General features: G+C 38.3%; 1 protein-coding gene across 2 annotated transcripts in view; it reads left to right on the top strand.

Moving 5' to 3' along the window:
• csgalnact2 (chondroitin sulfate N-acetylgalactosaminyltransferase 2) overlaps window positions 1-13,166 on the top strand; it is a 77,029-nt gene that overhangs the window by 32,254 nt on the left and 31,609 nt on the right. For both annotated transcript variants that reach the window (XM_034031526.3, XM_059035687.1), the window contains exons 3-4: window positions 8,009-8,225; window positions 11,283-11,384. In XM_034031526.3, coding sequence (XP_033887417.2) covers window positions 8,009-8,225; window positions 11,283-11,384 — 319 coding nt within the window. The remainder of the gene's footprint in view (window positions 1-8,008; window positions 8,226-11,282; window positions 11,385-13,166) is intronic.

The following is a 13,166-nucleotide window of genomic DNA, read 5'->3' as shown; positions in this document are numbered from 1 at the left end:
TGTCTCGGCTCCTGTCGCTACCACTCGGCAATTGAATGGTTTTCTCGGCTTTTTCCGGAGAAAAAACGACTAAACACCCGTTTATTGCGTTGCTATAATGATGTCGGACCCAGTCCGACAAAGGACCTTTGAGGAATAATTGCAATGTCGGACCCAGTCCGACAATGGACCGCAAAGGGTTAAAAGAGAAAAGTGTAAAGTATTGCACGCAGGCAATAAAAATGTGCATTATAAATATCATATGGGAGATACTGAAATTGAAGAAGGGATCTATGAAAAATACCTAGGAGTTTATGTTGACTCAGAAATGTCTTCATCTAGACAATGTGGGGAAGCTATAAAAAAGGCCAACAAAATTCTTGGATACAAGTGTTGAATTTAAATCAAGGGAAGTAATGTTAAAACTTTACAATGCATTAGTAAGACCTCACCTAGAATATTGTGTTCAGTTCTGGTCACCTTGTTACAAAAAGGATATTGCTGCTCTAGAAAGAGTGCAAAGAAGAGCAACCAGAATTATCCCGGGTTTAAAAGGCATGTCGTATGCAGACGGGTTAAAATAATTGAATCGTTGGGACTTTTTTGACCTGAAAAAAGAAACAAGGACCAGGGGTTGAGATTTTGACATCACCTGGCTCCACACCAGGATTTTAATGCGTAACTCAGTTTGCCTCAGTGGAACAGTTGAGATTTTGCCCCGAGTATACTCGACTCACAAAATTATTTGCCTTTTCACTTCCCTGTCACTGTTATGTGTGGTAGTTCAGAAATTGACTCACCAGATGAGGATCACAATTACAGAACTGATGAATCTTTGAAACCACACATCGTGAAACATCGTAAAGGATTGTTTCTCAGGTGTCATAAGAACATGAGAAAGTTTGCAAACGAGAGCCATTCAGCCGATCTTGCTCGTTTGGTTGTTAGTAGCTTATTGATCCCAGAATCTCATCAAGCAGCTTCTTGAAGGATCCCAGCGTGTCGGCTTCAACAACATTACTGGGGAGTTGGTTCCAGACCCTCACAATTCTCTGTGTAAAAAAAGTGCCTCCTATTTTCTGTTCTGAATGCCCCTTTATCTAATATCCATTTGTGACCCCTGGTCCTTGTTTCTTTTCTCTGGTCAAAAAAGTCCCCTGGGTCGACATTGTCTATACCTTTTAGGATTTTGAATGCTTGAATCAGATCACCGCATAGTCTTCTTTGTTCAAGACTGAATAGATTCAATTCTTTTAGCCTGTCTGCATACAACATGCCTTTTAAAACATGGGATAATTCTGATAATTCGTTTCTCTATTAAATTTCATTTGCCATGTGTCTGCCCAGTTCTGAATGCTGTCTAGATCATTTTGAATGACCTTTGCTGCTGTAACAGTGTTTGCCACTCCTCCTATTTTTGTGTCGTCTGCAAATTTAACAAGTTTGCTTACTAGACCAGAATCTAAATCATTAATGTAGATTAGGAATAGCAGAGGACCTAATACTGATTCCTGTGGTACACCACTGGTTACGTCGCTCCATTTTGAGGTTTCTCCTCTAATCAGTACTTTCTGTTTTCTACATGTTAACCACTGTCTAATCCATGTGCATGCATTTCCTTGAATCCCTACTGTGTTCAGTTTGAGAATTAATCTTTTATGCTGGACTTTGTCAAAAGCTTTCTGGAAATCTAAATAAACCATGTCGTATGCTTTGCAATTACCCATTGTTGATGTTGCATCCTCAAAGAAATCAAGCAGGTTAGTGAGACACGATCTCCCTTTCCTAAAACCATGCTGACTGTCTCCCAGAATATTGTTCCCATATAGGTAATTTTCCATTTTGGATCTTTTATTATAGTTTCCATAAGTTTACATATAATAGAAGTCAGGCTCCAAATCTTCAGCTAATATCAGTTATGCTACTAAAGAGGCCATACTGTCCTCTATAGTGGAGAAAGTCAATGCTGTTGGTGTTACCAGGACAATCAACCAGGTGATGAAAAGGTGGAATTCAGCGATTAGGTCTAGGATGACCTGCGGAGTGAGACGATAACGCCTTACCACCGTATTCTCCGGCATCCCAAACAAAGTGACCCTGGGTTTGAAATATGCAGGATCTTCTCTGTCTTACCCTTCTCTTCTGAAGGTTTTCCTGCCTGTCCTCAACAAGAGCCAAGCGTCACCGCACCAGGAAGCGTACCACAGCAGCCATCCTGAGGCCAATGACAGGTCTGAAGGTGTGTAGTTTTCTACAGCTCTTAATTGCTCACTTTTAAAAAGGTTTGCTCCTTGTCAGAGAAGATGCAATATTTTTGGAGGGTCAGCAATTGCCTAAAAGTGCAAGGCAAAATCCTTACGTCTCATTATAATGTTTCCACCTGCTCAGTATTCCAGATCCCTGCCCAATTCCATGCTCTTTCCTTCATTTGAATACATTTCATTATCCTTTAACTGGATTAATGATGGCAAAGTGCTCATTTTACAGTGGTGCAGAACTCCAAGTGAAAATCATTCTTTACACACGCCACGTTTGTTGTGTCCGCTACAGTCGCAGTACGGCTGCTAAGCACGGTATGCGCATGCACGATGCCGATTGTGGCCACAGGACTGCAGCTGTCACATGCAAATAACAGCACTTGGGATAGCGTAGCAAATTACTTAATTTTACACCCAAAAATATATATATTATATGAAACCTATATATCACAAGAAACGTAAGACATTGAAGTTTTTTGTTCTTTCTGTTATTGATATATTTTTGGACTGAATATAGAAATATGTATTGGCAAAGACACCTTTGTTATACAAACGGTATTTTTATCATCAAAACATCAGTTATTTTCAAAACCAACCATGCACATAAACACTTCAAAATACAACATATAAATCCCCAGAATGTTCTTTTTAAAATGTAAAAAAACACAGATGTTTACAAACAATGAATCAAAAGATATATTCAATTTTGCAAGCAACATTCAAGGAGGAAGTAAAATGTCTAAGAGATACAAATGGCAAAATCATAGATGAAGAGAAAAAAATATACTGTAACACATGCACATTTGTTTTAATTTAATTGTTTTGCTTTATTGTTTAATTTAATTTGTTAATTGTTTTATTATTAATTATCCCCTGCACCTGGTAATTATTGTTAAATTAGAACCAGGTGCAGGGTATTTAAAGAGGGCAGTCTGTTTGCTTAGGGCTGCTGAGGAGGAGGAGGCAGAAAGGGTGCTCTGCTTCCAAGCAGTCATAAAGTGTGTACAGGGTAAACCTGTGTGGTTTTGTTGGAGTTGTGTAGCAGGTAAATGGCTTAGCCGTCCTGCCATTTAGTTTAGGTTCCGTGTGTCTAGTTAGTGCTCGTGTAGAGCTAGGTATTTGTTTTGTTTATTTTTGTTTTTGTGTGATTATTAAAAATAGCGCGGCAGCGCTTAAACTCCATTTCTGTGTCCTGGGTCGGTGTTTTAAAGGGGCAATGAACCCGAGTGAGTTGCAGCTCGGTTACAATACATACATGAAATTATTACTTTTCACAAGTTTTTACAAGAAGCTCTTAAAATAAACAAATCCCCTGGGCCAGATGAGATCCTCCCAATAGTACTCAAAGAAATGAAAGGTGTTATTTACAAACCGCCAACTAAGACCATGCAACAATCTCTTGAGACGGGTTGTACCGACAGACTGGAGAATTGCAAACGTAATAGCGATCCACAAAAAGGGAGACAAAACCAAACCAGGCAACTACAGACCAAGAAGCCTGACTTCTAATTATATGTAAACTTATGGAAACTATAATAAGATCCAAAATGGAAAATTACCTATATGGGAACAATATCCTGGGAGACAGTCAGCATGGTTTTAGGAAAGGGAGATCGTGTCTAACTAACCTGCTTGATTTTTTAGAGGATGCAACATTGACAGTGGATGATTGCAAAGCATATGACATGATTTATTTAGATTTCCAGAAAGCTTTTGACAAAGTCCCACATAAAAGATTTAATTCTCAACTAAACGCAGTAGGATTCAAGGAAATGCATGCACATGGATTAGGGAGTGGTTAACAGGTAGAAAACAGAAAGTACTGATTAGAGGAGAAACCTCAAAATGGAGCGAGGTAACCAGTGGAGTACCACAGGGATCAGTTTTAGGTCCTCTGCTCTTCCTAATCTACATTGACTTAGATTCTGGTATAGTAAGCAAACTTGTTAAATCTGCAGACTACACAAAAATAGGAGGAGTGGCAAACACTGTTGCAGCAGCAAAGGTCATTCAAAATGATCTAGACAGCATTCAGAACTGGGCAGACACATGGCAAATGATATTTAATAGAAAAAAGTGTAAGGTACTGCACGCAAGCAATTAAAATGCTCATTATAAATACCATACAGGAGCTACTGAAATTGAAGAAGGAATCTATGAAAAAGATCTAGGAGTTTATGTTGACTCAGAAATGTCTTCATCTAGACAATGTGGGGAAGCTATTGTAACAAGCAGCCTTTAACACCTGCCAACTGTAAGGTTCCAGATTTAATGAAATTTAAAGTTGTTGCTCCAAATTCAAATATATAGCAGTTCTAGAACAAACAAACTGCTTGACAGCGTAGAAAGCTTAGGAAACGTTGAGTTCTAATATCTTCCAAAAAAAAAAAACATTCACTTTTAGTACTTTGAGTATTATATTTACTTTCAGCAATTATTACCTAACTCATTAAGTGCAACAAAAGAACCAGAAATAATCTTAACAGACTTTGAAACCATTATTTTATATTTGTAGTTTTCCCCTCAATACCAAAAATTACCAGACTCCTTCTTGGCAAAACAGCCCTGGCTAGTTATGAACAGCATCAAAAAAAAAAAAAACACTGGACATTCAAAACAAGAAACAATCAAATTTCATTAGCGTCACAGTTTTTGTATAAATCATAGATGTGATCATGACAACAAAAAAATGCAATGTTCAAAGTTCAAACTCTACGTTTTTTGTTCAATGTAGAAACGCAGTATATCCCAAATGAAAACAAACAAAAAAATCAAACACAGTCTCTAATCCATCGAAAAATAAAACGACAGCTGCATTTACATCCAAGAGGGTGGGAGGGGGGTGTTTTAGCTAAAAAAGGGGGCATTGCGTTTTCTTATTTAAAATTAAGGAAACTTATTTCAAAATGTTGATTATCTACTTGCACACAACGTGCCAGTGATGTACTCACTGACTTGTGCACTATAAGATCGTGTGCAGATCAAGTCAGAAATGTGTGTTGCTGCACAGGAACGTCGCTGCCATTTGTGCTATCCGGTTTGTCACACAAATGTAATATGGTCCAATCAGAACAAAGCAGCCGTTCCATTTACGCCTGTTGCCATGTTATGTTACACGTCTGAATTTCACAGTTCATTCTTACTGTTATCTAGTGATTTGCATTTGAGGAGATTTTTGGAATCGGTTCCGAACCGGGTATTTCGATTCTGGTTCCAAAACTATTTAGAAAAACATGTCCATATATCAATGTGTGAGCAGAAGTTCCAACAATATTGTGCAATCTATGAAATCGCCCTGTATAATTAAAGTTAACAAAATAATCAATAATCTCCAGTTTACACAGTAACAGCTTTATTACAACAGCAAAACCCATGGTGTGTTCCTAAAAGGTATAGACAATGTCGACTCAGGGGACTTTTTTGACCTGAAAAAAGAAACAAGGACCAGGGGTCACAAATGGAGATTAGATAAAGGGGCATTCAGAACAGAAAATAGGAGGCACTTTTTTACACAGAGTTGTGAGGGTCTCAAAAAGGTTGAGAAACACTGTTCTAGATTTAATACATTTCCAACAAAGCTAGAACCATAAAGCTTGCTAATACACTGAAATCACTCTGACTCTACTGCTTAAGCATCTCTCTCCCCTACTCAGTTTAGCGGTACATTCAGACACTGAGCTGTACGATGACATCATGCAGGAAGTGGAGGTCAGCAACGAGGGAGCCCCAGGGACCTATATATACACAAACACGTCACTTTCTTTATTGATGATTAAGGCAATAAAATGAAAGTACAGGCACAATTCCAAACTGCTTATAGAAAGTGATTATTGTTTAACATAAATATATTTCTTAGAAAATTGTATGTGAACCGTTTTTGCCTGGCCAGGCTTTCTGCTGTGCAATTAAGTCACAACAGGCAACACGCTTATTGTGTAACTTATGTGGACCTCGCCACACACTATAAAAAAAGGCCAACAAGATGCTGGGATATATAGTGAAAAGTGTTGAATTTAAATCAAGGTAAGCTATGTTAAAACTTTACAATGCATTAGTAAGACCTCATCTAGAATATTGTGTTCAGTTCTGGTCACCTCGCTACAAAAAGATGTTGCTGCTGTAGAAAGAGTTCAAAGAAGAGCAACCAGAATTATCCCGGGTTTAAAAGGCAGTAGAGTCAGACAGGCTAAAAGAATTGAATCTATTCAGTCTTGAACAAAGAAGACTACGCGGTGATCTGATTCAAGCGTTTAAAATTCTAAAAGGTATAGACAATGTCGACCCAGGGGACTTTTTTGACCTGAAAAAAGAAACAAGGACCACCAGGGGTCACAAATGGAGATTAGATAAAGGGGCATTCAGCACAGAAAATAGGAGGCACTTTTTTACAAAGAGAATTGTGAGGGTCTGGAACCAACTCCCCAGTAATGTTGTTGAAGCCGACACCCTGGGATCCTTCAAGAAGCTGCTTGATGAGATTCTGGGATCAATAAGCTACTAACAACCAAACGAGCAAGATGGGCTGAATGACCTCCTCTCATTTGTAAACTTTCTTATGTTCTTCTTATAACAAAATGTTTACTTTGTTACATCTTATTACGTTATGAAAATATATAAATCTGTACAGTGGGCCTATACTGTATACAGTACAGTAGTAAAATCAAATGAACAGCACCTAGACTGCAGGCTACCGGTGTGGTAACACAAAATAAACCATGCTACTGCATTGTACACATTGGTGCACAATGCAAATAAAATATTATTTTAAATTGAAACAATGATTTTAGCGTTTATTATTATTATTATTATTATTATTATTATTATTATTAACTTGGCAGCCTAGACAATTAACACAACATAGATCATGGTGTCGCATTGACAAGTTACGATACTTACAGGAGGACAGTCAGTTCTCATTAATACCAATTTCAAGGGACCAGCAACTAATGTTGCATTATACCACTAATTCGTATTATCATGAGTAGCCTATAAGCCAAATGTATACTGTCTGCTTTTATTTAAGTTAGCCAGTGGTGCAATGCTAAAAGATGCTCAGAATGAGCAGGAGGGGTTTGGTACATGTGTGCAGTCTATTGCGTCCAGCACGTTGGGGAAACCAGTAAAGAAATTTGTTTTCAAGGATTGTAAGCACACCCTGCTTATGGAAAAATAGGTGTTTGACTGTTTGCCTCTAAAATACATTGATTACAACTGGCAATGCATGAGAATGCGGACTTGGAAATGCCAGCAACAATTACTGTTTAAAACATGCTTTCAAAAGTTCTTTACAAATTGATGTAATTGTAAGTGTCGCAATTATCTGCAACTTTCGTACATCTCATTATAATATTTGAGAACCCTCATTTGCACTAGCTCTGCCCCTTATTTGCGAATTTATGCAGGAACACCCATAATTCATCTACTCTTGAACAGCAAACAGAAACTGCAACCGCAGAACATTCCCTAAAAAGTCGCAAATAGCATTGCGTCTGTCTAGTATATTTCACCCAAGACTTCTGACTTGTTTGCAACTGGTTAGCGACTTTTGTGACGGGTGCAACATTTTAGTAAACCTACCCCTTAGTATTTATATAGTAGTAAGTGCACAGTGTGAGGCAATTTATTTCAGATTCAGTATTTCTCTCTGTCACAAATGCATTCTTGCACACAGATACATGTTGCGCTGATTTATAGTTCTTATGGTGACTTTTCTGATTGGTAATAAACATATGTGTTTAATGCTACAGTTTAAAAGCTTTGGTGTGTTTCAGGTCTATACCGCACAGAGCGAGACAAAGGCACACAGTACGAGCTGTTCTACCACAAGGAGGGCGTGACCGGATTCCGGCAAGTCACTCTGTTCCGCCCGTTCGGCCCGCTCATGAGGGTGAGGAGCAGCACGCTGGAGGCCACCGGCACCGTCCTCAACATCATCGTCCCACTGGCAGGGAGGACTGAGGCCTTCGCACAGTTTATGCGCAACTTCAGGTGAAGTCAATGACAAGTGTTGAAATGAGTGTAGAGTCGTGTTCTTATATCGCTGGATGATGTGGTCTCCTAATGCTCGAGGTGTATGAGTGCTGATTCTTAATACAGTAAACATTAACGCGAGTGCTGATTCTTAATACAGTAAACATTAACGTGAGTGCTGATTCTTAATACAGTAAATATTAACGTGAGTGCTGATTCTTAATACAGTAAACATTAACGTGAGTGCTGATTCTTAATACAGTAAACATTAACGTGAGTGCTGATTCTTAATACAGTAAACATTAACACGAATGCTGATTCTTAATACAGTAAACATTAACGCGAGTGCTGATTCTTAATACAGTAAACATTAACGCGAGTGCTGATTCTTAATACAGTAAACATTAACACGAGTGCTGATTCTTAATACAGTAAACATTAACACGAGTGCTGATTCTTAATACAGTAAACATTAACGCGAGTGCTGATTCTTAATACAGTAAACATTAATACGAGTGCTGATTCTTAATACAGTAAACATTAACGCGAGTGCTGATTCTTAATACAGTAAACATTGACACGAGTGCTGATTCTTAATACAGTAAACATTAACACGAGTGCAGATTCTTAAAACAGTAAACATTAACACGAGTGCTGATTCTTAATACAGTAAACATTAACACGAGTGCTGGTTCTTAATACAGTAAACATTAACACGAGTGCTGATTTTTAACCACTTCAACTCCAGATGTAAAAATGAAACCCCTTCCCAGGTACCCAATTTTGAAAATAATAATAATGTTTTCAAACCTGTAACTGCTATAAAATGTGATGAGTGAAAGACATAAATTACCTTTTTTTTAACAATGAAAACAAAAATGCTGCTAATAACAATAATAATCAGTAAACCGTAATTATCAAATAAAAATCAAACAACATCAAAACGTGTGCCATCATCGACTTGCTCTGTGCCATTTATTGAAATGTTCAATACAGCGGAACCTGGGGTTGCCTTCGCAACCACTGCACATTTTTCTTGTGTCTTTTCTTTTTGTTTTCATACTCGTAGCAGACCCTGCATCTTTGTTGCAGTCTTCTTCCCTTGTGTTGGAGGGATAGTCACAAATGCGTGTACACAGCTACTTTGCGCAGGCATTGTGATGGATAATCAAACTTAACAAATTAATATCTTTAAAAAAAAAAGGTAAAGATAGAAAGAAAGACGAGAGTCCATGTGAGAATTGTAGATTTGGTGATATCATAAGTGGGAACTGTTTTCTGGTACAGTGGTGTTATTTTGTTAATTGTGAATGTGCTATCTGATATCACTGTCACTCCCTCTCTATGCTGTAGTATGTACTATACCCCGAAGTCAGTTGAATTTAGCTTTTACTGATATGTGCTGTTGCCTGTCCCTTGGCATAAAATTCTAAGCAAAGCCTACAGAAGTGCTTCGTGTCATCCAGAATCAAAGATGATAAAGTCCTGGTGTCAGATGGTGTGCCTGGTACCTGACTGATTAACAAACGTATTTGTTTTTTTCCTACACCTCCCTGCTGGATGCAACTGCTCAAAATCTATCTAAAAACAATAAATACATTTATTTTAATTAAAGGCAGCTAACACTATTCAGAATTACCTTAAAACTTTTTTTTTTTTTAGGTTAAGGCAAGCCACAGAAAGCTTTCTTTTTAATTTAAACATGTGTTGCCCTTTTAATATAAAACATTATTTTGTGAGCAACCAGAAAAAAATTGCAATTATTTGCGGTTCTTTGCACAAAGAAAAGACTAAAACCAACCCAATCTAGAATGTTTTAAGTTCTTATTTTTTACTATTTACAGAGTAGTAAATATGTGAAGTGGCTGTAAAGACAGCTCTTGCTTTATATTCACTACTTGTACAATTAGGAATAATTTCTCAAGGCATTTTTCTAATTTATTCATAGATAAAAGTATTTTAGTAAGTTGCAGTCCATTAGCTTGCTTTTAAATTTGGATATTTGTGTGAAGGAGGTTTATATAAATAAAAAAAAAACATTATGAATAATGCATTCTAAATTTAAATTATACACTTTTCATAACACGACATGTAAAACCAACGAGACAGCGGCTAGGAAATTGAAGACACCTACCAGTGTTTCATAAAACACATTTTAAGAGGGTGATTAAAACTACAGAAACATTATTTATTATTATTATTATTTGTTTATTTAGCAGACACCTTTATCCAAGGCAACTTACAGAGACTAGGGTGTGTGAACTATGCATCAGCTGCAGAGTCACTTCCAACTACGTCTCACCCGAAAGACGGAGCACAAGGATGTTAAAAGACTTGCTCAGGGTCACACAATAAGTCAGTGGCTGAGGTGGGATTTGAACCGGGGACCTCCTGGTTACAAGCCCTTTTCTTTAACCACTGGACCACACAGCCTCCATTTAATAATAACATTTAGAAATGTAGTTTATAATGACGGTACCTGCTCTGCTTTTGCGTGCCACTGAATCCCTTCACCATGCTGTAAAATAACTATGACTCCCAAGATTCCCAGCGCATGACTCGGATGAAACATCACTCTAAGAGGCAGTTGTCACGGATCTTGCCTGCCAGTACAGACTCGGAATTAGTCCTGCAGCCTCCATTATTGGTTTCTTCATTTGTCAGTCAGAACAAATCTGACTGCGACAGCGGCTGGTGGCTATTTTGATTTTCACTGCCAACTGTCGTCAGACAATTCAGACTGGCGACTTGAGACTTGAGTATGTTGCCGGAAGAAGTAGCAGCGGCAGCTTTTCATTTTGTAGTGTTATATCTGAATGTTATGCATGTCCCGAATTAGTGTAAAAATGAAAAAACCAAAAGAAAAAGAGGGACCAGGGATAGAAATCTTCATATACCAAAAGGTGTCATACTTGTCCAGGAAGGTAATATTGGGTATTTTAGGTGTTTCTGCACTTATGTGATGTTATGCTTATTATAATCTGTTATTATAAAGATATTTAGTAAGCATGCGGTCTGATTGGGCTGGTGTGTCTGTGGGTGTTGCTGACATGTTTGTGTTCTTGCCCTGAACAGGGACGTGTGTATACTGCAGGACAGACTTGTCCATCTCACTGTGGTATATTTTGGACAGGAGGGCTTGACAGAAGTGAAAATCATCCTGGAAACTGTAGCAAGGTTTGTACACTACTATCAAGAAATATTAGAAATGTGGGTTAAAATAAATAGACTGATTTTTAATCAGTCTGATTTAATCTTTAGAGATGTCTTTCTTGCGGTACTTTGTCAAATGCTTTTTGAAAATCTAAGTAGATTATGTCTCATGCACTATCCTTGTCGACTTTAGTAGTCACCTTCTTAAAGAAATCTAGTGAATTAGTTAAACAAGATCTACCCTTCCTAAAGCCATGCTGTCTGTCTCCTATAATGTATAGGTTTATAGTTCCTGGGGTTAAATTGATCTCCACATAGGAACAACATTGCCAATTTTCCGGTCCAGTGGGATGGCTCCTTTATTTATAGATTTGTTGAACATACCATGCCCTCCATAAATATTGGGACAGTGAAGTCAAAATTCCTATTTTTGCTGTACACTCAAGCAATATGAAAATATGAGTAAAAGATGAATATGAGGCAAAAGTACAGAATGTTACCTTTTATTTCTGGCTGTTTCAACACATATATGTTTTACCAACTAAGAATAACAGCACTTTCAGAGTTCCATCCCCCCATTTTATGTGAGCACAAGTATTGGGACATTTGGCTCACAGGTGCATCTAATTGATCAGGTGTTTCCTGTTGCATTGATTGTTCAACATGAAGACTAGGGAGCTGTCTATGAAAGAAAAGCAAGTGATTTGGATGCTAAAAGAAAAGAGGAACTCAATTTAGATCCATAGCACAAAAGTTGGGCATAGCCAAATCAACAGTTTGGAATGTCCTGAAAAAGAAAGAAACCACTGGTGTCTTCAGCAATTGGCAACGACCAGGTTGGCCAAGGAAAACAACAGCAGTTGATGACAGAAAAATGACCACAGCTGTGAAAGACAACCCTAAAATAAGTGTCAGTGAAATCACCAACAACCCCCAGAATGCTGGGGTGAAAGTGTCACAATCTACTGTTTGCAGAAGACTTCGGCAGCAGAATTACAAAGGCTACAGTGCAAGATGCAAACCGTCAGCACCAAAAACAGAAAAGCCAGATTAGAATTTGCTAAAAAGTACAGAGATGAGCCAGTAGAGTTTTGGAACAGAGTTTTATGGACAGGTGAGACGAAGATTAACCTTTATCAAAGTGATGGGAAGGCAAAAGTGTGGAGAGAAAAAAAGGAACTGCAGATGATCTAAAGCATACAACCTCATCTGTGAAGCATGGTGGAGGTAGTGTCATGGCATGGGCATGCATGGCTGCCTCTGGAACGGGCTCACTCATCTTTATTGATGATGTAACGAATGATGGCAGCAGCAGAATGACTTCAGAAGTGTACAGACGCATCTTGGCTACCAATGTACAAGACAATGCCACCAGACTCATTGGGCGTCGCTTCACAATGCAACATGGCAATGACCCAAAACACACTGCCAACGCAACCAAGGAGTTCATCAGGGGAAAAAAGTGGACTGGCCAAGTCAATCTCCTGATTTTCAATCCGATTGAACATGCATTTCACTTGCTGAAGAGGAGACTGAAGTCAGAAACTCCCCAAAACAAGCAACAGCTGAAAATGGCTGCAGTAAAGGCCTGGCAAAGCATCTCAAAGGACGATACCAAGAGTGGTGATGTCAATGGGGTCGCAGACTCACTGCTGTTATTGCATGCAAGGGATTTGCGACTAAATACTAGCTTTTATACTTCTTATATCTGCTTTAAGTTGAATTGTCCCAATACTTATACTCACATAAAATGGGGGGGGGGGGGGGGGGGGTAAAACATGTATGTCTTGAAACCACCTGAAATAA

This window comes from Acipenser ruthenus, chromosome 13, assembly GCF_902713425.1.
Source record: "Acipenser ruthenus chromosome 13, fAciRut3.2 maternal haplotype, whole genome shotgun sequence".
Classification (NCBI taxonomy): domain Eukaryota; kingdom Metazoa; phylum Chordata; class Actinopteri; order Acipenseriformes; family Acipenseridae; genus Acipenser; species Acipenser ruthenus.
The sequence above is the reverse complement of the archived record's forward strand: the minus strand, read 5'-3'. Positions and strand labels throughout refer to the sequence as shown.